The 27263-nt window shown below is 38.3% G+C and overlaps 1 protein-coding gene and 1 pseudogene across 10 annotated transcripts in view; both read right to left on the reverse strand.

The window, feature by feature from the left end:
• The window catches only part of TMEM144 (transmembrane protein 144), a 51419-nt gene extending 25639 nt beyond the window's left edge, over positions 1-25780 (reverse strand). For 3 of the 10 annotated variants that reach the window (XR_004625797.1, XR_002143194.2, XM_002921660.4), the window contains exons 1-9: positions 25389-25680; positions 21463-21634; positions 18974-19096; positions 17166-17265; positions 15455-15535; positions 7482-7563; positions 5514-5590; positions 3547-3665; positions 849-968 (exon numbers count right to left, since the gene is read on the reverse strand). Coding sequence is in view for 8 of the 10 variants with exons in the window: in XM_002921660.4 (XP_002921706.1) it covers positions 849-968; positions 3547-3665; positions 5514-5590; positions 7482-7563; positions 15455-15535; positions 17166-17265; positions 18974-19096; positions 21463-21571 (811 nt within the window). In the remaining 2 variants the exon portion in view is untranslated. The other 7 variants (XM_011228014.3, XM_034661463.1, XM_019802210.2 and 4 more) reach the window with 6 other exon arrangements.
• On the reverse strand, positions 7578-12250 carry LOC117802413 (annotated as a pseudogene).
• Positions 25781-27263: the final 1483 nt, after the last annotated feature.

Below are 27263 nucleotides of genomic sequence, written 5' to 3' on the forward strand. Positions count from 1 at the left end.
CAAACACCATTTACTTTAAAAGATCAACATAATAATATGTGAAATTCAGAATGATGCTTATAGCTAAGAAAAAAAAAAGCTCCTAGAATTTGAATGAAAATACCAGATAAAATGTTCAGGATATACCAGATAAAATGTTCAGGATACTTTAGCTAGGTGTTCAATAAATACTCTATCATTTTTTATAAGGTATAGTGGCATACTTTGACCTAAATGAATCAGGTATTCAAAATGAATCTCTGACATACACTTTATTTTATTCTTAAATTTTTATTTTATTTTATTTTATTTTATTTTATTTTATTTTATTTTATTTTATTTTTTTACTTGTGGGCCTACATTCCAAATTGCTTTATGGCAAACTCCTATATAAGAAATTGTATATATTTTTTTTACCACCAGTGCTGAATGGATTAAGTCCAAAGAATGTGCATTTATCATATACCCTTTTCAAACTCTAAACCAATTTCTCCTTATTTTTCAGAGAAAATGTTTGTTTACCTAAGTGACTACAAAGTTCTATTGACTCTGACTTTTAATAAGCATCCTTAGGTAATGAAGAAGAAATAATAAAGTCTGATGGTCAATACACAAGGTATTTTGGCACAAGAAATCATCTTGGATTCACTGTCCAAGTTTCAGGTTCTGTAATGTCTGGCATTTCGTATCAAGTTTCATGGTTTTTAAATCTTTCATATTTAGTGGTAAGTTGGGCCAAAGCAATTAGGGAATATATACACAGACCACACGCTCAGGATGGCTTGGTTTCCAGAAGATGATTATTCAAGCTAAGTGAGTAGAGAATACTTTTACAGAGTAAGAAGATTTTTTGTAGTAAATGTTCTTACCTGGCAAGACTGCTTCAGGATATAACTTAAGGTTATTTTTCATGGCTACACAGTAGGCCAGAAAGTAGATTGTGCTTGTAAAAAAGATGCCACTGAAGTGTGCAAAAACGTAGTCTAAATCTGAAAATACAGACCACAAAACTCTCAAATGCATCCTTTTATTCATCCCAAATATGTTTAGGGTTCTCAAAATAAACCAAACTCATCAAAATTAGCCTTAAAAGTAAAGGAACCATTAATTATATTTTATCATCCTAGTTTTCTACATGCTGTTTATATAGAATTTTAATTAACATATTTAAAACTTAGAAATATTAAGTAGTAAATTAGTTACTATAATCAGTTCTAAAAGGCTGGTTTTTATGATTATCTTGGAAAGATAAACAAGAAACTATAAATATTATGCAAATATGATCTTCTTTTTAAGAATAGGCTTCGGACTTAATTTTACTAATGGCAATTGTAGCAAATCTCCAAATAGACTGTAGTGGGGGTGGCATGAAAAATACAGGGGGGTGGGGCGCCTGGGGCATAGCGGTTGGGCGTCTGCCTTCGGCTCAGGGCGTGATCCCGGTGTTATGGGATCGAGCCCCACATCAGGCTCCTCCGCTACGAGCCTGCTTCTTCCTCTCCCACTCCCCCTGCTTGTGTTCCCTCTCTCGCTGGCTGTCTCTATCTCTGTCAAATAAATAAATTAAGAAAAAAATCTTAAAAAAAAATACAGGGGGGTGCTAATTTTATATGGTGACCAATCTGGAGACCAGCATCTCTGTTGCAGATGACAGCTATATGGAAGCCTATTCAGGAAGTTATCTCAAAGAGGGTTTTCTTTAGTTGTTTACTGTAGGCTTCAGTACATGGGGGAGTTAATGACACATGAAGGTGGTCATCTGAGAAACCCCAAGTGCACTGACTATTTAAACAGATTGTCCTTTCGTCATACAGATGGGTATCCTACAGGCTCTTGGCTGGGAAGTTCACATTGGACTCAATGTTTCTCTCAACTAAAGTTTTGACAAAGGTAAGTGGTCAGGTTTAAGGAGAAAAGCTTGAAGGTCAAAAAGTGTGTCTATTCTTCTAAAATCTTCAACCTTACTTGTGGATCATATAAGAACAACACATATATAAACTACCACAAGGGGCAACATAGCATATTTAATAAAAGCACAGACCAGCTGGGTGGGATCTGCAATCCACTAAACTTTGAGACTTGGACAAATTATCTAATCCCTCATTGTCTTAATTTTCTAAACTGTGAAACAAGGGTAATGATGGCATCTAACTAATAAGCTTCCTATGAGGGTCAACTGAGTTATTATTGTAATGTGCTTAGAATAGTGTCTAGCACAGTGCATGTAATACGTGTTTGTTAGATAAATGAAATAAAAAATTGCACCTCCCTAGAATTATTTTTTAACGAAGTGGAATAAAGTGTGTTTCTATTAGACGGCATTAAAGTTGTCATAAGAAAGGTCCCTAAGAATTGATTGTACTGTTTATGCAGAGATTGTTGATGTTATTTATTATGGCCCAGGACCAAGAAAAACGGTGCTCCTGGATGATCAGTTCTTTTTATCTTGTGTTCACTGAATTGTGGGACTGATTTGATTTCCCTTGTGTCTATGAGAAATCTTAGGGTCAAATTTATAGCTCATTTCTAGCAAGTGTACAAATATGTCACAGCTTTTAGACTCGTTCCTGGTTCCATTGTATTTTTTCATTCTTGTTTTTCCTTCTCTTTTAATTTATCCTATGTTATTCTATTTTTATTGGTTCTTATCTTTTACAGATGAAAATAATAAGAACACAAAAAATATTTGTAGAAAATCTTTAAAAAAAAGAAGTTAGTCAAAGGTTTGAACGCTAATTGGACTGAATTTAAAAAGGGAGGAAGAAACAATAGTGTCCCTGCAGTCTAGCCACTCAATGAAAATCTTTCCAATCCCAGTTTTGTCATCAGTCTCTCCCTCATGACTTTTGCCTTCCAAATTTCTCCCTTATCTGAACGTAGATCACATTAATTTTCTGTACCATCCAATTCAGAACTTTATTACCTATGATCTCATTCTTTTATGAGTTCATGGGTGGAAGCCATGCTTCAACAAAATGATAGGACCCCTGAAATAGACCTTCTTTCATCTCCTGAAGTGCCTGTATAAGGGCCACTGGACGGAGCGTTGAGTTTACAACAGACAGACTCAATCTATCACTAGAAACTGAGATAATCTGGGAGCATTATGTTGGGCTGTTCAATGCACTACTCTATGCTTTAAAAACAATATCCTCTGACTAGGCTATACTTTGACCTTTAGGAAGGTTATACTTTGACCTTTACTTGATTTTAAAGTGATAGGTACTGCACTTTAGCTTTTTTTAAAAGAGCAGAAGAATACATATTTTCTCAGAGATTACCTAACTGGAAAATAATCTCCAAATCTTACTGTAAAGCCAGGAACTATGTGTTAAACCCTGATTAGAATAAAGTTGATTATATTTGTATTTTGACGATCATATAAAAAGACTCAAATGGTTTTTTATTACTTTTAGTCTTTAGTGGTTTTCTAATTCACCATTTACAATGAAAAAGTAAGATAAAATCATATACCAAGATTTACTCTGATCACATTCTTTTTATATTCTTAAGTAGGAAAACAGGTGTTGAGTTTATTTATAAAGAAAACTAATGTTTTACTCTTACCATACTGGCTTGCCCCTGCATATATACTGTCATTTCTTTTGCTGTGGTCCTTGATATAAATGATGGGCACAAATGTAGACCCATAGAGTATTCCAGATATCACTGCAAGACTGCAGCCCCTTAAAAAACAAATACATCACTGTTAATCTTGGCCCACAGCAGTATTTCTGACAAACACACAAATGGACTCATAACTAAACCATGCTTCAAAGTGTAAATCACAAGCAGTTATGCAGAAATCACACATCTGTCTCAAGCTCTGTGACTGTCCAAAGTTAAAGAAATACCCTCCAGGGTTAGCGAGGCATCCGGACTAAAAGGGCAGCTTCTGTCCCCCACTGCCTAGTTTTGGAAGTACATGATTTACAGAAATTATAATGGATTATCATTATAAATTGTCATTACTTAGATGTGACTATTGCTATCATTATACCGTCCTGCATAATAAACTTGGCTTTCTAAATATGAACTATTTGTGGACTGACACTATGCTCTATGCTTCTCTTTTAAACACTCAGTAATATCCAGCACAGGGCTAGGACAGACAAAATACTAAATGCATGCTTGCCTATGCCTTCATTGACTAGGGTATGGTCAACAGGTGCTGATTTAATTAAACAATTTGGATAGTTCATGTAAAATATTTCCTGTCTTTTTACAAAAGAAAATATTTCATCTTAAACACTGGAGTCGTGTTGACTCCTCAGACTTGGGCCACATTTGCATGAGACAAGTGTTCCCAATAATTTTGGGGAGAGATGATTAATATTTTGGAACAGTCCCTTTCACTTTATACAAAGGGCAATGACATGAAACAGGAAAGAGTTTTAGGCAAAAACAAACAAGCAAACAAACAAATGAACATTCCTTTCCAAGCTTAAAAAACAAATTCTCAAGGTTTATTTTAATAAGAACTCACAGGGCCAACCTGGCAATCAGTTCTATCCACACTGGAAATCCCTGTGTCATGGGGAAGCTGGACTCCATAGTCCTGAAAGGGGTGTCCCAGACACAGACCGGACTAATAGACAAGGTCTGGCTAATCATGAGACAATGAAAAATGTTTTTCTTAACAAGTATTCCCTTAGAAGGGCAGAGGTTTGTGAAAAAATGTTTTGTTTTGTTTTGAGAGATCTGTTTTACTCTGGAGCAAAAACAGCAGCATATTTACCTTCCAAAGCTTCTGTGAGCTCATTCTTTCATTCACTCAATTGATTCAAATATGTATTGAGCATTTATTATGCACCAGGCACAGCCTCTTTCCCACTGTGAGGTCAGTGTACATACTAACAAAGGAAATGCTTTATATTCTTGAAGGGCTTATGTGTGCCACCGAAAAAAGTCCGAAACAGTCATTGATTGTAAAATGCAAGCTATCCACTTACATATTTTCATATTTCTCTGCTAATCCAAAAACATCCCACAAGAAACTCTAAAATACAGGGACTGCTGGTGAGCCAAACTCTCTCAGTCTTTAGGAGAGTGAAGGGTATAACTACCTGGACCCAAAATATTCTACTATATTTGTAAATGAATATCTTGAGACTATAAAATCATCTAACACAGGAGTGTAGGGGTTTCCTGGAGGAAGTGGAGGCCAGGCATCCTGGGCAGTGCAGTATTAGAGAAGTGTACTGCCTACTTCGACTGTCAATGCCGAGAGCCTGTTGGTCATCATATGCTCTGGCCTGTATTACCTATTTCACTTTAGGCACAAAAGTGCTGCAAAATGAGATTGTTTTTGTCAGCTACTTATTACTGCAGTGGGTTGGGAATTTCTTGAAACACTGAGATCACGGACCTCTATACCTAAAAATTCAGCAGGGACAAGAAAGTCTGTCTGCCATGGAACTTTGGGAGTCAAAGCTTATGTTACCATTTGCTTCTTGAACTTAGATGAGTATCACTTCACTCTGGTAATCCTTGCTTTAATCAAATATGAAAAGAATAACAGAAACTCTTCTTACACTGTGCGCCGTTGGGCTGTAGAAAGTTTATCCACCCAGGAATAATCAGGACAGGAATCTTGACTGCTGTTGATCGCCTATGGAAAATATTGGCACAAACCAAAACAGAAACAGCATTCAGTTGATAATCACTGGTGACAAGAAGATTTTCAATGTTTTTCTCTTCTTTCTCAAACATACTTTAAAATATGAGCATGTGACACTACACATTCAGATTCTGTGCATATCTCCAGACTCAAATGTTTCTGATTCTGTTCCTCTTTCATTCAGAAAGGTTTGGCAGTTGGAAACTTCTCTGTTTAATTTTTTTCAGTTTAATATATGGCTATTTTGATACACCTATCAAAAGTAACAGGAGTTAACCGTGCTTGTGTTTCATCTGCATATTTTAATAATCTGTAAAAAAAATTAGAACCAAGGAAAACTCAGACTCTTGTACAGAATACTTAAGATTGATAGGTACTTTTTAAATTCAGTTTTCTTTAGCTGAATTAGTTAATAAAACATTTTCAGCCATGTTTCATGATTAGGTTAATATTCTTTTTTTAAGGTTAATATTCTAAGTCAGGAAGAATTATAAGCCAATTTATAATATTTCTAATATTGAATGTAATCATCTTTGCCTTTTAGTTGACATTTCTTTAATGTGATACTCCTAATGCCTTTGTAAGAGATAAACTAGTTTTGAATTCTTTGTCATGTGTTAAGTATGGCAACGCTTTCTTTCAATGAGGAGGAGCTCATAATGTATGGTTGCATGATATCCAATCATGCTCTCTGTGTATCTTTACACTTGGTTTGCTTATATCCTTCCATCGTGCCTGGAAAAATCTAAGGCAGTTAACCTACTATATATCTTTTTCTGAGTTGCATTTTTCTTTTTCTCTCCCTTGGTGTGAAGAGTGGTTGGTCAGGAGGTATCTGAATTCCAAGGGGAGGCAAGGAACATTAGACATGTTCACTCCGTCTCAATTCCTCCATTCTCTCTCTGCAACATCTTCTGGATTAGAGATGTTTATGGGTTAGTAAATCTCTTTTCTCTTATACTTTAGCTAATTATTAGTTAACTTTGTGTCAATTTAACTAAGGTTTCAGTCATGTTATTTGATGAGGGTTTTGATGGGAGAAGAAGGAAGGGAGAAGAAAAGGTTAATTTTGAAGTAAGGAGTAGAGGCAGCACCTTCCAGGGAGGCAGTGCTCCAGCAGGGGTGCAGGACTCTGGTTTCCGAGGGCAGCTGGGTAGCACTGGACCGGCTTCAGAGAGAAGAGAGACTTGAACCAGGAAGGACTAGAGTCTGGGCTCATGGGCATAGGGAATTGTCCTGAAATCACTTTTGTGTATGTAGCCACTGGCCTTCATGCTTTGTCAGCTCTCCTACAGGCTGTCCCTGTTCAATCTAGATTTGCTAGTCCAGGCTAATTAAGCTTCTTCAAGCTCAAACAGTCAATTCTTACATATTTCTTGTCTTTACCTTTGAGTAGAACAGGATGTGATGAAAGAGAAAAAGGAAGAAAATCAAGTCCTACTCCTCCTTTCATATGACTTGACTTTTCCTTTCATTTACTGCCTCTGATCAATTCCCCACTGCTCTCCCCTGGCCTACTTTAAGACCTGTCTCCTCCCTCTTTCTAAAGTAACTTTCACATTCCTCTTCAATACTTAGGGTCTTCCCATTGCAGAAATCCTTAAGCCATTCCAAAATATGGGCTTGTATATACATCTTCTAGTTGGGATCTACCATTAGTAGATATAAATAGACCTCTGCGTTTGCTGAGAAGTTTCCTGGGGCAATCTTGATTGGTTGCTACGTAGACCTAACTATAATAAACATGCAAACATACTGTCGATGGCCCTGAATGAAAAAAAAAAAAAAAACTACCTTCTCATCTGTGTTTCAAATCTATGCATTTTCCTTTTATCTTAATTTTTTTATGCTTCAAATCACTTGTTTCCCATACTGTACTCACATGATCTGTCATTAATGGTGTGGTGTCCACAGAACACGTGTTATTTGGTATTTCACTTTTGATGAACAAAAATATGAAAGCACTGTAAAGAAAATAAATTTTAGTGATGTTTATCAGGACCCTGGTTTATATCAAGCTGCCTGAATTTTATGAGAAAACACAGCTTAAATCCAGTCCTAATGCATAACGATTACTGCCACACTGCCTCTTCATGGGCCCTGCCATTTCTCTAGGATGACATTCTCTTTGACATCTCTCGTTGTCCTTAACTGCGATGAGTTAGAAGCCTTACTGATAAGATTTCCCCTCAAATCAGACCTTCCTCTTGATTTTCTTGTTTCAATCAACAGCTGCATCTTTCTTTTATTCTTGCTTACCTCTGGAATCACATGGAAAAAAAATACAAATGAAAACCACCTGGAAGTAGTATTTCTCACCTATTACACTGACAAAACCCTAAATGTTTAACCACATCCTTGTTGGACAAACTTTAGCGGACAGTTACCACTGATGTGAATACCGCACTGTGCAACCCCCGTGGAGGAGACTCTGGGGCCTGAGAACACCGCTACACCCACACTAAGATGAAGCAATCTGCATGGTCACACAATGGAATGCTGCACAGATATAAAAAAAGAAATGAGAACACCCTCTGTGCTCTGATATGGAAAGATCTACAGAGTATATTTTAAGAGATAAAAACACATGCATAAGCCTGATGACTTTTCCCCTTTTGACATCTTCTCATAATGCACTATATATCCATGTAACAAATGCTTCGCTTACCATTGACTTTTGAACCACGCAAATAGGTTAAAATTTGTTAAAATATTAAATTAACTTAGGAAACTAACAATTCTGGTATACCTTTGACATTCCTTTTAAAAATATGTTTGCATGGTTCCAGAGCTAAAGCAATATAATAAGTTTTCAAAGTACAGAGGAGGCTGAAATAGTGTAGGTAGCAAAGTGCAGACTAGTGCTTATAATGTGTACTTTTTTGAATACAAATTTAAAATTTCTTAGTTAGCTTCCTTAGTTCAGTCTCTTACTACTTGCTTTAAAAACTTTAATGGTTCCATATTCCCTTCTACAGCAAATTTAACTGTCCTTTTGAGTTTTATTCCCCTCTGCGTTATGTTCCCTATAACCTACTCCATATAATTCTCCACAGGGACTTTCATCTCTGACTTGTCCCTGCTCTAACCTCTCCTTCACCCCCATCTTCCACAACCACCTGCTCTTGCTTGTTTCTCTTTCTCAGCCGAACACAGCACATACTCTCCTCTTCTTACCCAAACTAAAGAACTGAAGTGCTTAATGTGACAAGAAACCTGCCCCCTCCCACCTCAGTCCTCACTGACTCTTCCTCTTGTCTGAATTCCCACAACACTAAGAATAGTCATCGCATAATCCAGACCATTTACCGCAAGTCCTTGTAAACTTTTTTCTCTACAGATTTTCTAATTCAACGGAAGATAAGATCTCCTTCAAGGTCCTCAAAGTGCTTAACACTCAGTAAAAATGAATGCACAAAACCTAATTAAATGTGTGTATCTTAGTTAAATGTGTGCTTACATACATGCTAATTTGCAAAGCTATTATTAGACATCTCAACTGCATTTTCTTCCCAAAGTTACCATGAAAACCCTCACTTTGTATAGACCAGTGTGTTTTCCTAATAACAATACAGGATGGTATGTTAGAAATACTTGAAGGGTACCAATAAGAAAGTCTTTGAGTGTTTCTTTAAATGACTGTATGACCTTCCTACAAATCACTTAGGCTCTCTGAGCCTCAACTTTTTCCATCTAAAGAAATGGGGATGTGCCCACTTTACCGAGCCGTGATGAGAATTAAATAATAATGCATACAAAATTCTTAGTGTACTTTTGAGAACATGGTAAAATCTCAAAATGTGTTAGGAAATAACCTATTTGGATGGGAGAGGAAATAAAGAACCTATTGGATGTTTTGAGCATGAGGAAAAAAATCAGAACTAAGATATCAGTGGCTTTGAACTTGTGTGACTAGTGCTTGTCACAAAATAGGTAAGTCAGCTCAATTAGATTAAGGGGGGCTACAGGGCACTAAGTTAGGACAAGGTAATGAAATTTATCTTATGTATATGAATATGAAACCAAACAGATCACAAAGTCTTTTGGGCTAAAGACTTAACAGAACTTGTTGCAAAGGTCCATGATGAAGTCTGTGAATATTGTCAAAAGCATGGAAAATTTTAGAAAAATCAATATGTGATATGCAGGAGTGCCTTTCTACATTTTTGATCTTTCCAGTTTCCCTAGATTTGTAATCCTATACATCTTACTAGTAGAACTTGTGTGTATGTGTTTACCCTGACAACTTAATTTAACAAGGCTTTATTGAGCATCTTTTAAGTGTCAAGCACTGTGTGGCAAAGTCTGATGGTGATGGTGGGAGAATGGTATTCAAAGAAAATAACAGACTTTGTCCTTCAGGATCTCACAGTTCAAGGATAAAGGAATTGTATGAGTAATACAAAACAGACCCTTCCATAATAGAAGAAGTTCAAAATGCAATGGAAGTTTAGGGACAACTCACTCTAATTAGGACGAAGAGAAATCAAGAAAACAACACAGGATGGAAAAAAATCTCAACTGATATATAAGGAAGGCCAAGGAAGCTGAGGAAAGGGTCTTTGGGCTGGGGGAAATGTCTGGGGTATGGTGTGATAAATAATCCTAGGTCAGTGAATTGATAATACAGGGAGAAGGCTATCTAGGAAGAAGGGTTGAATCTGTGATGGTGGACATACCAGACTAAGGAGACAGATTTATTCTGAATCCAATGGGAGTCTTCCAAAGTTCTTAATTAGAAGAGTGCTGATTTGATAGCAGATACAAGCAAGCTATACCGGCAATAGGAAAAAATGGAACTAGGGAAAGTAGATGTGAGATTTTTTTTATGCTCTCATTTCTATTAACTTTTGAAGTTTTGCAGCAGTTAAAGTATTTTTGATTCTATGTATGAAGGTTAAAAAAATTTTTTTTCTTCATAAAATATAAAAGCAACCAATTTCACCATCAGGTAAAAGTAAAAACTGGGGTTCTTTTCTAAATTAGTCCAAAGTGCCATTTTAGGAACTTAGTTCTAGGCTGCTGCACTAACACCATGACAACCCAAAGTGTAGGGTTGGGTCTGGTTTTGTTTCAGTTTTCTTTTCAATATCCAGTGCTCATGGACTAAGTTCTGGAAATGTTTCAATTGTTAGGCAGGGATCTGTTTGTATTCCACCACAGGTATGCTCCTTGGACTGGATGCTGGAGAATGAGGCACATTTTGCCAGACCCATGTTGACCACCTAGTAGTCATCAAGGTCAAAAAATTCATCATCTCCTCCTTGGTATTCCATTCTCTGGAAATCTACTTGATACTGCAAGATAACCTCCAATTCCAGAAAATCCTTTCACAAACTGAGATCCTTCTTATGACTTATCTGTGACAATTTTCAATATAGCACCACATTTTTTATAGTTGTTAGCAAACCATTCCAGCAGAGGCATACTCTCAGTCAGCTCATGTTCTTGTCCTGTCTCTTTGTCTGTGAAATGAGATTTATCCTTCTCTTGTTCTGGAGTTAGATAATCTTCTCCTCTTCCGTGCTTTGGCAATGAAGACTGTTATCTCATTATATCCAGATTTTCACAGACTACTAGAATTTCCACAGCTCCCATTTCTAAAGCCTTTAGTGTGTCTTCAACTCCAAAACAATACTTGCCTGTGTCCTGGCTGATTTAATCAAAGTGTCATCCAATTAATTTCTTCTCTTGAATGAATTTCACGTTGGAGAGGACTTTAGTAGATAATAGCTTGGTTGAATCCATTTTCACAACCACAGGAAATAACAACTAATTTTAAAACTTTTGATTGCAACTTTGATCAAACATATCAGATTGATTTAGTTCAGTTTTAAAATCAGCTGATGCAGCTAAAACAAGACCAGCCACATTCACTTTGTTCCCAGAAATAAACAGCTGAACAGCAGTCTCAGCTACTTTCTGAACATAGTTATGTCACTTTTCCACTCTTAAAAGAGCAAAACACAAGTCTGATCGACCTCCTCTACCATGTTTCGTTGGGAGATCCACAGTGAATTTGTGCAGGACTTCTCTTGTGTCTCCTTGGAGTGTGCCCAAAAGTGTACCACTACCGTCTGTTACAATGAAGCCAAACTTGCTGTCATCTGAGAGTAGTGCTGTGAGAGCCTCTGTATGGAATTTGTTGTCACACAAATACAATGACCTACTAATTGGTTGGAAAGGTTCAAAGTCAATGTTGACTTTCTTTTCCTTTCCTTCTTTGTTAGAATTGTACCACAGTAAACAACCAGGCCATTTGTTATAACTTTGTTATAAAGTCTGAGTCTTTGTTGTACAGATGTAATGGCTCCCAGCACCGAAAGGCAGTTTACTTGACTTAATGTTAGAAGCAGTTCCAAACTCATCTGCTAATATTTTTGCCACTCGTGAAATCTGGTCTTTGGGAGGAATGATCAGTGATATCATGCTTGTGCCATGGCCGCGGGCCGTCTCCAAGCTCTCGATGAACTTCTTGGTCTTCCAGATCTTCATGTTCCTGTTGGCAGCACTGGGGTCGTCTGCCATCTTCTCGCCTCCTCCTCCCTCCCAGTCCTAGGTGGCAGGCCTGCTCCTCCCTGGCGGCAGCTCCGAGATTTTTTTTTAAAGATTTTTTTTTTTTTTATTTATTTGATAGAGAGAGAGAGTGACAGCAAGTGAGTGGGATGAGGGGCAGAGAGAGAAGGAGAGAGAGAATCAGCAGACTCTGAGCTGAGTGTGGAGCCTCACACGGGGCTCAATTTCATGACCCTGAGATCATGACCCTGAGATCATGACCTGAGCCAGAACCAAGAGTCAGACGCTTAACTGACTGAGCCACCCAAGTGCCCCTGAATGTGAGATTTTTACAATCATATGCAGGTGGATATATAGTAAGGAACTGGGGGAAAAGAAAGGAAGAACCTGTGAAACATTAAGAAATTTTTTTTTACAGGATTAGATACAGAATGGGGTATGAAAGGGAAAAAAAAAACAAACCTCAAGATGACTAAGGTTTTGAATTTGAATAACCGTGGCTATTACATTCTAGGAGAGAGGGAACACAGGAAGAGGAACCAGTGTGCAGGCAAGGGTAGAATAAGAAAAGTAATTCTGATTGGGAAATACTGAAGGCAGACAGAAAGGAACTAATGGTTAGTGTTGGTGGAGGGCTGACCATGTGCCTGACCCGGCAGGGTCTTCTTCCAGGCATTATCTCATCTCAGACTGGGGGGAAGGTGCCTGGGGGGCAGCTCTGTAGAGATGTCAAGCTTGGTCCATAGTCAGATATAAGGACTGTGGCTCTGAAGAAAGGTAATGGCTGGAAACAAAGACTGGATTTCCTCACAACACAACTCTCCAGGGAAAGCAAGTTAAGTGACAAAGAAATGGGGAGCAGACTCATGGATAAACCAAAGCATTTTTTTTTTTTAATTGGAAAGGAAATCTGCTTTTTTATGAACTCTGACTCCTGGATCTTCATTAAAGTTTGTCGAAGAGAACATTGTTTCTTTGTGTCAGCTCCACACCCACCCCATATAGTCTCTTCTGACCATGGAGCCTTTCTAGGCTGAAAACTCTGTCTTCCCAAACTGTATTAGCAGCTAGGTTTTGCCAACAGGAGGCATACAAATAGACTTAAAAGTTGGGAAAAGCCATTTTGTTTGGATGGCAGCTCTGGTAGTTTCAGGGCAGAGGCAACTGTGCTGGCTGGAGTGTGGGCTCCAGGGCTTTGGGCAGAGCCCCCTTCCTCCTTTAGCTCCACAAGGCCTTACTGAAATTTTGTAAACAATTCCCTGTGTGAAATGCTCTGCTGTTTAAAATACCTAGAGAGGGGCCCCTGGGTGGCTTAGTCTGTTAAGCACCCAACTCTTGATTTTGGCTCAGGTTGTGATCTCAGGGTCATGAGATAGAGCCCCAGGTGGTAGGTGTGGAACGTGCTTAAGATTCTCTCTCCCTTTGCCCACCCTCCCAAAATAAATAAATAATAATAAAATAAAATAAAATAAAATAAAATAAAATAAAATAAAATAAAATAAAATAATAAAATACCTAGAGTGGTTTTGGTTGTAGAAACTGACTGATACCTACCTTACATATAGGAAAAATGTAAGGCTGAAAACAATCTCACCTATCCTTTAAAAACTGGACTGTACAGAGGATAAGATCAATAATTTCAGTTTTAAAAAGAAAAGCAACAGGAGGTGCCCAAACAAATGTGACCATATTCCAAGCTTCCTTATCCTGGCCATGAAACTCCAAGCTTATTCAATGAATGCCCTTGAACAAACGGATTTAACGGAGTTAAAATAATGAAACGAAAGTTTCCAAAAGGTCCTCTTGGTAAAGAAACCTAAAAGGGAGCCAGAATGCACTATAGGAAGAGATCATTGCACTTCTGTGCCACAGACCGAGCTCCAAACCAAGCCCCCTGATCCCCAAGTGCACTGACAGTTTACCACAGAGCTGAATAACAGATGCCCGAAGGGAAGCCAGTAGTTGAACATGAACTAGCTATTGATACAAATAATGATGATTATAATAAAAATTACCCAACTTACAGAGCATTAGCCATGTACCTAGCAATACACAAAGCACTTAACATATTTCTTTTCATTTCACCTTTAAAATATTTTATAAGCCTGGCACAATTATTACCTTCAATTTAGCCCCGCATGAAGAAACCAAGGCTTGGAGAAATTAAGTAATTTGCCCAAGGTCATAGAAGTAGAAGTCGGTAGAATAGGAATAATTTGCAATTTTAGAGAATGTACACTTTCTAAAGAAAGAAGAAATATGGAGAAAAACAATGCCTGACAGACTGGGTAAACTGGTCTTAAATTACTATTAAGTCAAAACTAAGGCATGCTACATTACAATTTTGGGGCGTAAAGAAATTGTTTTTGAGAGAGCTCTTCAATGCTAGGATGCCATGTGAATTGTACAAAATACATAAAATTGCCTCTAACCAAAAATGTCAGGAATCTGCTTTTTTAGAATAATCTATGTTATTTCTTCTCCAATTGGCCTGCAACCACTCTCTTAGGTAACATTTCAATGACAAAGAGATTGTTCCTGAATGTGGCTGGGGAAAAGCCATCATTGCAGGAGGAAGAGAAATATAGCGCTCTTTCCCTGAAGAATAAAAAAGTACTAAAATCTTTCCAGGCAGGGCTATCCATTATGTGAAGCACTGACAGGGAATATAAATGGAGTCTAGAAGGGAAAGGGGACTGAATTTAAGGTGACCTAATTCCTGCTGGAGTTTTATTGATTGAACACTGCCACATAGAGATTTAAAGTCATTTTCATCTTCATTCATATAGTAAATACGACTAGACACAGACACATCCCAAAACACGTATTTAAATGAGTATGAGTGAGAGTGTAGTTGTCTGACTGGGATAAAAAGAGATGAGGTGACAGGAATGTGGAAACTGGGGGGGCAAGAGGAAGTGAGTAATGAGAGGAGATAAGAGGAGAGAATCAATGGCTATTCCAGGGGCCTCGGGAGGCAGAAAACATACATTTATACAGTATTGTTTAGTTTGCAAAATAATGTGCCATTTGATTCTAATTTATGAGCTATGTACTATGATTTTTCTAAAGGTCACACATAAATGAAAGTGAGCTTCAACGCAGCTCAACGATTTTCCTGGGGTCTCAGAGTTTTCGAGAATTAAAGCTGGGGGCTGGGACCCCAGAGCTGGCCCTTTTTGTCCTCGAAAGGCAAATCTGTAAATGCAAATGAAGAGTCTGAGGACAAATCATGTCACTTTTACGAAATGCACGTTTAAAAAAATGTGAACACATTGGGATCTCTAAAAGGTATTCTAAATGTTTGGCAGAACAGTTAGATCAGAAATGACTGTGTACCTTACTACTGATAATCCGGCTCCGACGTAATTTAGCACCGGTTTTGACACTTCTTCCGCGTCCATTCCAAACCAGCCAAACCTGGAATTGAGAAAGTTACATCAAAGTAGGTATGTTTGAAAACGTGTTCATCATAGCGTTCAGGAGCATAGACTCAGGGTCAGATTCCTGGATTCAAATCCTAAATCCCTCTCTTACTAACTGTGATTTGAACAAGTTAACTTTTTACCGTGCTTCAATTCCCCATGTTTAAAAAGCGGTACCTATAAGATAGGTGTAATTATTATTATATATATATATATACCTTCCTTCTTATAAAGATATTTTAAATGAGTTAGTATACGTAAAAGTACTTGTGAGTGTCCCTTTCTTATTAAGATTAAGGAAGAAGGAAGACAAAATAGGTTAGTGGCTAAGCGAATGCTAATTAATTGGCCGCAATTTTGTATACTATTTATTGAGACAGCCTTTTAAGTAACTGCTTGGTTAAAGATCACTACTTTTTGGCATCACCATATATATATATATTTTTTTCATGCCTTGACATTGTAGCAATTGTTACTAACAATTACTGTGAACCATTCAGGGCAAGAATGAAAGAGGCAAGAAGAAGCAGCAAAAGAAAACAGCCCTTGTAAGAAGCTGGTGTAAGAATGGGGAAAGGCCAGGAAAGACTAGATTGGAGGTTAGTTCCTTTTGTTATTACTGAGGTTGTTATAATGCTTTGAGAGGGAAGAGGAGCCCAAAAAGTAAGGTGAGAGTGACATCCTTCCTTCTACTCCTCTTCTCCAAACTCAGCTTGAGTGTTAATTTTAATGCTGAACAAGGGCAGCAAAGTCAAAAGAAGTTTCTATGATGACGGGGGTCTCCTACAGGTGCACCATATAACAGGGTGTTTCTAGCCATCTAGGGCTGTTGACACTTGATCTGTGGGCAGTGCAGCTGTGGAGCTGAAGGTTTCATTTTATCAAATTTTAATTCATTTAACTTTAAATATAAACGGACACCATGTGGCTTGTGGTGACCCTCTGAACCCCTCTAGAGCTGGGGCTGGCACACTTTTCCTTAAAGGGCCAGAGAGTAAATATTTTAGGCTTAGTGGGCCAGATGGTCCCTTGCAACTACTCGACTGCCACTATAGCGTAAAAGCAGGCAGAGACAATATGAAATGGGTGGGTTTGGCTGTGTTCCAATAAAACTTTATTTACAAAAATGGCTGGGATGGTGGGCCATGGTTTGCTGACCCTGGCTCAGGCTCCTGAAGGAATATGTGCTTTAGAACTAGATGACCTGGGTTTGAAGCCTAGCTTAGTCATCCTGTGATATTCAGCAAGTTACTCAATCTCCTTGTCTTTCAGCTCTATAAGGCAGTGCTTACCTCATGTTTGTGAAAAGGAGAGGAGAATGATGCATATAACACGTCTAGCAAATTGTCACACAATAGAAAGGGAAAATACTCATCAGTTCCCCTCCTCTCTTCCTTCTTCTGTTCTGAAGAGATAATTCTTTACTGTATCTTAACCAAATATCTAGATCAGATATTAGAATTTAGGGCAAATAATAATTAAAAGTAGCATATTTCATGTGTGTATCTTACCAGCTGTAATCTCTGTGAGGGTAAAAACCAGGTTATTCCTCTCAGCTACCCCAATCCCAAGGACTTGCCTTATTATCAGTGTAGAGAATCTTAGTTGAAATTGTTTTGTGTTACCTTGAGCTTGCCCAGCCAGTTAAGGTATTAAATGATCCCCAGATTAAGATTCCAAGGCCTAAACCAATGGTTTTGATAATTGGGACAACAGCAATGTTCCCTGGAGATGTAACATACAGAAAAAAAAATGTTATTTCTAATACAAAAATACATTTATAAATTGAATTAATTTTTAACTTCAAATGAAGCTTATGGGACTTGGACAAATGTAGGAAAGCACGATTCCTCAGTTTTTGAATGAAAGAACTATATTTTTTGGCATTATATGTAGGTTTATGATTGCTAGAACTAGGCACTCAAGGACAAATGTATGATTATTTTTTTTATAGTTCTTAACCTCTCAGCAGTCTGGCCTCAGTCCTGCAATCTTCTCTTGAAAGGTTTCCTCTGGTGGTTTCCAAGATGCTGTCATTTCCTGATTCCGTCCTGTCTCTCTCTTTCACAGGCTACTCTTTCTTGTCATACTGTCTGGATTTAGGTGCCCCCTAAACATTTTCCCTTGAACACATTCTTCCTCTTGCTGTATAGTCTTCTTTGGGCACTTGACGTAATTTCAGGATCTCAGCTATCAATTAGAGACACTTGCTCCCAGAGCTATTGCTCTAGCCTGGACCTTCTCCAGAGTTTTAGTGCTCTGCTTCCAAAACAAGAGATCTCCAACCAGATGTCCCTCACTGTGGGAACATTAGGAACTTCAGTCTCAAAAGCTCCCAAACTGAACTCATCACTTTTCTTTTTGCACACATACTTCTCTCTATTTTCATCACTCGTGTCAGTGATACCACCACCCTCCTAATCATCTATGATAAAATCCCTGCATCATCATTGGCTGCTCCCTTTCCTCTACTTCCCAGCTCCATTCAGTTACTATGACCTATAGCATCCACATCTGCAACATTTCTCAAATTACAGCCCTCCCCTCCCCCATTGAATCCCAATGAAACCTGTTGGGTAATTATAAATACTATAGTTGTTATAAAGACCTGGAGGATACAGAGAAAACTCTCCCCATTAGACATGATAAACATAATCCTACCAAGGTATAAGGGAGGTATAATAATTTAAATTCCAGTGGAAATTTAAAAGTGAACTCTTCTGTCCCCCAACTCAGGGACATCACTAGATTATTTAATTCTGCAGGAATTCAAATTAAGTGGGTACCCAATAAGTTTTTAACATTTTAAAATTTATTTGCTTTTAATCAAATTAACCTCTAAAAATCCTTGATACTTGGAATTTTTTTTTGCTAAATAGAATAGAATTCTCCTGGGATATATTTATATTAATAGAAGGAAAACTATCCTTACTGGTCAAACAAAGGTATAAATTCCAGTTATATAATTCCAGGTATTGATAAAGCAACAGAGGGAAGATTTTTGTTTGCTTTTGTTTTTTTGCCAGTGCTTTTGAAATGATAATGTGTCTGTTTGCCTACTTTTAAGGACAAGTCTTAAATATTCTATTAGTAGAGACTACTATTGAAAAAAATATTTTCCGATTAACATAGAGAAAGAAAAACTGGAGCATTTAAACCCTATGAATTATGCTTGAACAGATAGAGAGCAACTGAAACATTTTTGCTATAATTTTCTATCAGGAACTAAGAAAGAAATCATTAAGAGGAAAAAGTCAGGAAATGTACCCAAAATATTTATTAAGCATCTGAATGAAAGAAACTAAACTAATTTCTAGTCTCTATGACTAAGGATTATTCAGAATTGCTGTTTGCGCTATTTCCTTTTACTATGAACCAGAGTTATTTTGATCATAGTATTAAATGATTACAGAATAAATTATATCAGCATTACCTGTTGCCCAAATGCAGCCCCCAACCATTGCGAAAGGCCAAAATTTCGGGCAATGTAATATCAGATTGACCACCAGGGCAATCAACCATATGGCAGCACAAAGCACCCACTGGAGAAACATTCCTGGAAATAAAAGAAATTGATTTCAATGATTCAAACTGATTTAAGTAAATTAATGCTTAGAAGTATCAAAGATATTATTATAGGAATGGTCACAACATATTGAATGCCTATACGTGGGTGCTTTGCACACCTAATATGATTTTTACAACTACTATGCATCACAGTTAACCCTAGTTTAAAGACGGAGAAAAATGAATGTGAGATGAAGAAGCTTGTCTCAACAGCTAGTGGTTTGTAGAGCTGGAATTTAAACTGATGCTGTTTACTCCAAAGCTTGCCAAGCACAGTGCATTCCTATTTAACATTCTTTTGTTTCACGTATCAGACAAATCAAGAATTTTCTACCGAAGAGTATTGGCAAGACTAAGTCTATGTATTTTTATATGAATGTTATACCTAGTGCCATCTCTCACCAAAACACAGCATTAAGAACTTCAGAATAGCACGGTAGTAATTTAAACCTTTCAGGATCATTTATGTCACCTTTGGGATAAAAACAAAGCCACTTATGGCCACATGCAAGACCTTTCACAGTTAGAGTTGAATGGCTGTGATGAGCCAGATGGTACAAACATGAGAACTAGCATTCTGGGTCAGGGCATTCTCCTTCTGTGTTCTGAGTTGCCATTTGCCAGTTAGCTGAAGATGACATGGTGATATGAGGTCTATCTATACCTGAGGCTTTGTACCATCAAGCGTTTAGGGATTAAATGGTTAAAGAAAAAGTCGATACTGGAAGAAACACTAGGGCGGGTATAATTCAGTGTACCACTTCTGACTCTGCCTGTGGAAGGTTTTTGCCTACTTCAATTCAATTTCATGGTGGAGGAGAGAAAAAAAATAGCTGTTAGCCTCTAGGACAAAAAAGGAAGATCACAGAGATGAAAGGGGACTTCATCTTACAAGTTCTTCATTTTCCAAATGAGAAACAGAACAAAAGAGCTGATGAGACTTGTCCAGGATCACAATTGTTGAGAGACACCTAAAAGCCAGTTCCCTCTACCCCTTAGTATATATTTTGTTCTTCCTTTAGTAGTTTCCATTTCCATCCTAACTCCAAAGAAAAAGAGAAGAAAGGCTCTGGAAGAAAAAGATGTGTAATTCTGCTGTCTAGGTAGTAGCAAGACATAAGGAAGTGAGGTGGTGAAGTAACTGCTTCCCACCAGGTGTTCAGCATAACATCTGAACAACTCCTTCTCCTGGCTATCATCTCATAGGCAGGTGGATAAAAACAAAAACCAAAAACCAAAACTCTTGCTTCTCTTTCACTGAAGTTCATATTACAGTCAGGTCAAATATAACGTGTCACTTGCGTTCCTAAAAACACGGCACTGTGCCAAATCACATAATAAAAACTGCGGATATTTTATGGGGGAAAAGGGAACAACACTCAAAAAACATTTCATCAACAACCTATTTTTTAAAAAAGACAGGAACCTAATTAAAAAAAAAGACAAGAACTAATAAAAAAAAGTTCAGTGCTAAGTGGTTAAGAAATTCACAAGTATTACAATAAATATGGCACCTTAACTTGAAAAAGACCTGAAGGTTGCTTAGGGGAGTGGGCATTGGAAGTGTGGCAGCTTGTGAGCTATGGTGAAGCTGGTGGATGGGGGGGTCCTAACACCAGACTTGAACAGGCATAGTGCTGAGGGAGCTGCAGGATGGAGAGGGGTGCGTGTGTAAGCGCATCTCGTGCTTTCCCACGCATCTTTATTCATCTGGGTGCAGTTTTCTGTGCTCACCTAGTGCTGTATCAGAGTCAAAATGGCACATAAGCGGGGCACCTGGGTGGCTCAGTCTTTAAGCGTCTGCCTTCGGCTCAGGGCATGATCCCGGTGTTATGGGATCGAGCCCCGCGTCAGGCTCCTCCACTGGAAGCCTGCTTCTTCCTCTCCCACTCCCCCTGCTTGTGTTCCCTCTCTCTCTGGCTGTCTCTATCTCTGTCAAATAAATAAATAAAACCTTAAAAAATAAAAAAAAAATGGCAAATAAGCACAAAATTCATGTTGTGCCCAAACTGTTTATTATTATATGAAGCATATTTGAAATTCGCATTTTCCAAACAAGTGTATATTAGTAGAACTGACTAACTTTCTTCTTTTGTAAACATAACGGGTAAGGCTCAAATGCTTTCCTGACAGTCACTCTCCCAGCTTTACCATGAAACACAACCTTAAGACTATTCTATACTGACTAAATCACAGATAAACTGGCATGAGCATTATCAAATGATTTATTATAAACTCTATTCATTTGGCGCCAGTTACAAGAAAATATGTAGCCATCATTAAAAAAAAACACCAAAAAAGAGAACTTCACATGTAAAAGTAATTGAACGTTAACCATGAAGGAAAAATAATTACCATCACCAGTATCATATTTTTTAAGTGGTACAAAGTTTGAGCCAAACAAAAGGACAGCTACAGAAGAGGAGATGAAACCAATCGTTAGGTCTGTTCCGTTAGTGCTCATGGTTCCAGAACTGCCTGACAATGAGCCGGTTCACTTTACACTTGGTGTCCTTTTCAAGAGCTTCTGAAATAAAATAAAAATAAAACCATCAAGAAGTTGTGAGTCTGTGAACAAATTGTGATTACTACGTGGTATTTATTGAGCTTTTCGAAAGTATGCTGAGTCCTTCTTCCCGATAAAAAGTTAGGACACTTTGAAATTATGTATTATGTTCACACTCCATGTTCATTCGTTTTTTATTTTACCAACAAATAGTTTCTGATCATTGATCTACAATTAGAAAAACCCACTTTTGTCTTCAGAGCTTGAAAACCTAACTTCTCCCAAGATCTGGAGATAACCCTTTTTTTTTTTTTTTTAAAGATTCATTCATTGATTTGAGTGAGAGAATGAATGGGGGAGAGGCAGAGGGAGAAGGAGAGAGAATCCTCAAGCAGACTCCCTGCTGAGCATGGAGCCCGACGCAGGGCTCCATTCCAGGACCCCGAGATCATGAACTGAGCTGAAACCAAGAGTTGGCCACTTAACAAACCCAGCCACCTAGGCACGTCTGGAGATAATTCTTATTATATTATAAAAAAAGTTATGCTGTGTAGGTGGACTGGTATAATGAAAAGATTTATGGACCAGGGCTTAATTTACTTCAATTGGTTGTTGTGACAACCAAATGAGTGAGCGTGTGTGAAGACGTTCAGAACATCTAGTCTGGGGCGCCTGGGCAGCTCAGTCATTTAAGCATCCGACTTTTGATTTCAGCTCAGGTCATGATCTCAGGGTTATGAGATCAAGCCCTGCTTGGGGCTCTGCCTTAGGCATGGAACTGCTTAAGATTCTTTCTCCCTCTGCCCCCCTCAGTGCCTCAAAAGCAAAAGCTTTTTAAAAATTTTAGATAGGAGCCGAAGGGCACATGTAGATTGTATTGCTGCTACATACTCAGAATTACCTAGAGGAAAAGGCACTTTCCTCATCAGTAGTACCCTCATAGAGTGTATTAGTTTAAGTAGTTCATGAAACCTTGTATCGCTATGACTTAAAAAGAAAAGTAACTGAACATATAGAAGAACCCCTTAAAGATCTCTTCAAGAATTTCTTAAATCTCTTCAAGGTTTATGTCCTTGAAATATCCCTTCAAGAATCTCCTAGACTCTCTTTTTTTAAAGATTTTATTTATTTGTCAGAGAGAGGGGGAGAGAGAGCAGGGGGGTGGCAGGCAGAGAGAGAAGCAGACTCCCCGCTGAGCAAGGAACCTGATGCAGGACTTGATCCCAGGACTCCGGGATCACGACCTGAGCCAAAGGCAGATGCTTAACCAAGGGAGCCACCCAGGCAGCCCTCTCCTAGACTCTTAAGGGTAGAGAACAAACTGAGGGCTGTTGGGTAGGTGGCGGAGATGGGCTAGATGTGTGATGGGCATTAAGGAGGGCACTTGTTATGATGAGCACTGGGTGTTGTATGTAAGTATTGAATCACTAAATTCTACTCTTGAAACCAATATTACACTACATGTTAACTAACTAGAATTTAAATAAAAATTTGGAAGAAGAAAAAAAGGAACCTTCTAAAGTACAAGATCGACGGTGGTATGATGCACAACCCACCACCTGGGCAGCAGAACAGTGTGAGACAGTTAGCCAGCTGTGCCATCTGGTAGCCACTAGCCACACGTGGATAACTAAATTTTCATTAAAATTAAGTAAAAAAAAAAAAAATCAATTCCTTAGCCAAGGATATTAAACATCAAATGCTTGATACATATAGCCAGTAGTTATCTCAACAGTGCAGATTATAGAACATTTCCACCATTACAGGAAGTTCTATTGGACAGCACTGCTAAGTTTATTAGATAGTTCCCTATGAAGAAAAGGACCCAAAATCAAAAATAGCCAAGAACTTAGACATTTTTTGTAACATTAGAAAAGGCCATTGAATATAATTCACTCTTTTAGTTGTATAATCTACATGAGAAAAAAAAATAACACAAAAGAGTCCTTTTATCACAGGGGGCAATCAGAGTCTTTCCACAATACCATTTTGAAATCATATTTTGTGCACTGATTTTTCGGTTCACTTCATCTCCTTAAGCCCCCTGGAGTGGCAGATAATCAATCCAGTCTTTTTTTCCCTCCAAATTTAATGTGGTGCTAACTTCTTGTGGATATGTGTTGAATAAAGTACATCTGAAATCACCTTTCCTTGTTGTTTTATTTTACAATGATATTTACTTTAAAGGTATTTTGGGGCACCTGGGTGGCTCAGTCAGTTAAGCATCTGACTCTTGGTTTAAGCTCAGGTCATGATCTCAGGGTCTTGGGATTGAGCCCTCCATGGGGCTCTACTCAGTAAGGAGTGGGCTTGAGATTCTCTCTCCCTCTTCCTCTGTCCCTCCCAGCACCCATCCATGCTCACACTGGTACGCTCTCTCTCAAATAAATAAATTAATAAATCTTAAAAAAAAATAAAGGTGTTTCATTTTTCCATGTATTGTTCCTTATATGTTCTTGCAGAGAATATTAAATATAGAACTACCTACAATATATATTCTTTGGCATTATTAAGGACAAATTTAACTGAAAACAGGGATAACTTCAAAATTACTCAATAAATCTTAGTAAGAAAAACGTCTATTTGAAGTTGTATGCGCTTTCTTAAAACAAACCAAAACAAATGCTGGTAAGACAATATTCTCCTTGGGGATGTAGCTGAGGAAGAGACTCGGAGACATATTGAAACACTAACACAATAACACTACCTCAATAAAAATAATAGTCTTACGTTAGGTGCAAAGAAAGTTTTAGCCCTGTAACAGCTTACACAGAGTCAAGCAGGTGTACTCCTGCAAAGATACCAGAACTGTAATAGGTCAGAGGAACTGCCCTTATCTGGGAAGGATATCACGGGACTAAGAAGACACAGGATTTGGTGATAGCTAAGAAATTAGTTTCTTTTTTTTCCATTTAAATTAAAATAGCAAAGTGAAACAAAGCCTCTATAAGTACACTGATAAAAGAATGTCTAACTTTCAGAAGTGGCAAATTATTTTAGTGAAAAGATGGCTTTATTAAAGACTATTGACAGCTCCAAACCTCTTAGATTTCATTCTGGTTGAAGTAATAATTTAAAGTGCTAATCAGATTGCATGGGCTGCATTTTGACTGCCGAGTGAACATTATCAGTGTTAATTAAAGTTATTACTTGCAAATAAATGAAATTTATTGCATACAGCTCTAGTACGTTTCAGGAAGCAAGTCATCTAATTTCAATGTGGGCTGGCAAGCTGGCAATATGCACTATCTTGAAGGACGGATCTACCTTTCTAAATCAATAAAATTCATATGCAAAAGTAAAGCAGTATCACTTTTAGCATATTACTCCAATTCTTTTTAGTGCAGACTTGTTGAATTAACAAATCTCAAAGCACTTAAAAGTAGTTTTTAAATGCTTGCTTTCAAGTGTCCTGATATTCTATTAAATTACATTCATTTTTATTTTTGTACTTTTATTTCACTTATTAGTAAATGTTTTTTCTCTCAATTTTTCCTGTCAATTTAAACTTCTGTGTAGACCTTTTTTTGTTAGTACTTGACACGTTCTGATCAATAATACTTGTTCTGCAACTAAGATTTCAGTTTTAGTTTCATGTTAATTTCCTCAACTCTCCTGGCAACTCTCTGCCGGCATCTTGCCTAAACTTCTCAGTGCTTAAACATACTTACCCTGAGCTTTGATTTTTTTCTTTCTAACAATCAGCGCATTCTGAAAAATCAGGAGACACTCCGCTGCAAAGCTACTGGGTTTCCTTTGAGTTACTTGTACTCACTGCGCTCGGGGTTGGCGCTGAAACTCCCTCCAGCTCGGCACCGACTCCGTCTCCACTGCGCCGCTGCGGAGCCTGCACGGGCCTATTCCCCCAGCGGCTGGCACACCCTGGCCGGCCTTTACTCCCTGCCGGGACAAATTACCTGTGACTGGGCGGGAGGAGGGAGGGCTCTAGCACCTGTGACCCAGAGGTCTGTTGCCTCGGGGCGACCTGGCTGCCCCGCCACCCATTATTTCCTGCTGGGACAATTATCGACAGCGCGGCGCGCGGGGGGGGGGGTCAGGGAGCGCTGCAATAAAAGAGACCTGGAGAACGCCCAAGGCAGCAGGTTGAGAAACACCTTCCCCCAGCTCCTGCGCGGGCGTGCCTGGTCTTGTGACTCACGTGACCCTGAGGAGGCGTCCTCAGGCCCTGTGTCAATCAACCGGCAAACTAGAAAGTTTTTTGTGTATTTTAAGAGGTGATGGTTCAGGCAGCACTGTGCGTGTCACCCTCTAAACGTCACAGAGTTAGGTAGTATTTGTACTGTTCATGGATGAAACAAAAGGCCAAGGAATTTCATACAATCATAAAAGGCTATCTAAAGCTGAATTTGTTATCACCATCAAGAAATTCATCTGAACCACTAACATCACTAACATCTCTGGGACAACACAAGATTCCACTTGTAGTCACTAATCCTTTATAAATGCACCCAGACCATTTTTCCTGTTGTATTTATCTAATAGGTACTGAGTACCATGTGAGAACTATGTTCCAGGCCTCTGAAACTTGATTGGACATTATGATCACCCAAGAGTTTTTTTTTTTTTTTTTTTTTTTTTTTTTTGGTTTTTAAAATAGTAATACCGGGACCCTAGAGCAGACCAGCTGGGGATGTGGATGAGGAATCATTTTTTCCACCAGCTGATTCTAATGTGTAGCTGTACTTGAGAATCACATTCTAGATCAATAGTTAAATTTTATTGCTGGGGAGAATTACCTGGAGAATGAGTTAAAATACAGATTCCTGACGTCTTGATTTAGATTTTGAGAAACACTGCTCTAGTTCTCCACTGTCAGGTATGTAGCCATTAACTGCATATGGCTATTTGAATTCAAATTGGAATAAAAATTCAGTGGTTCATTTGTACTGGATACTTTTTAAGTGCTCAATAGTCACATGTGCAGATTACAGAGCATTTCTATCATTGCAAAAAGTTCTATTGGACAACACTGTTCTGGACTCAAGAGCCCTGGAAGTGTAGCAGTGACCTATAGGAGTCCTACCTTCATATGGAATCCAGAACAGCAAGAGACGCAGATGTGAACAAATAAGTTCAGAAAAGGGGAAGTGCTGGGTTCTGTCCTCGTCTAGGAGATCAAAGAAGGCCTCTCTGAGGAAGTGACAGTTAACAGAGACGTTCAGTAGTTGGTGATGACTGTAGTGTTACAAGAGGAAGAAAGCATAAGGACAGCCCAAAGATGAGGTATCCTGGAAGGAAGTCCTGCTGTAAACATTACTCACATTTATAAACAGTAGTGTGAGAAGCAGGGGTGCCTGGGTGGCTCAGTCGGTTAAGCAGCCGACTCTGGATTTTCGCTCAGGTTATGTCTCAGGGTCATGAAATTGAGGCCTGCCTTGGCCTCCCTGCTGACTGTGAAGCCTGCTTGGGATTCTCTCTCTCTCTCTCCCTCTGCCCCTCCCTGCTCATGCTCTCTCTCTTTCTCTAAAATAAATAAATAAATAAATAAATAAATAAATAAATAAAAATAACTATTTTAAAAAATCCAATAGTGTAAGTAGCAGATGGGAAGGAAAAGTATCATGTCATTTAAAGAATTAAGGAAGCTAAGGCTTTTCACCTAAGGGAAGAGATTATTTCAGAAATTCAG

This window comes from Ailuropoda melanoleuca, chromosome 5 (assembly GCF_002007445.2).
Source record: "Ailuropoda melanoleuca isolate Jingjing chromosome 5, ASM200744v2, whole genome shotgun sequence".
NCBI lineage: Eukaryota > Metazoa > Chordata > Mammalia > Carnivora > Ursidae > Ailuropoda > Ailuropoda melanoleuca.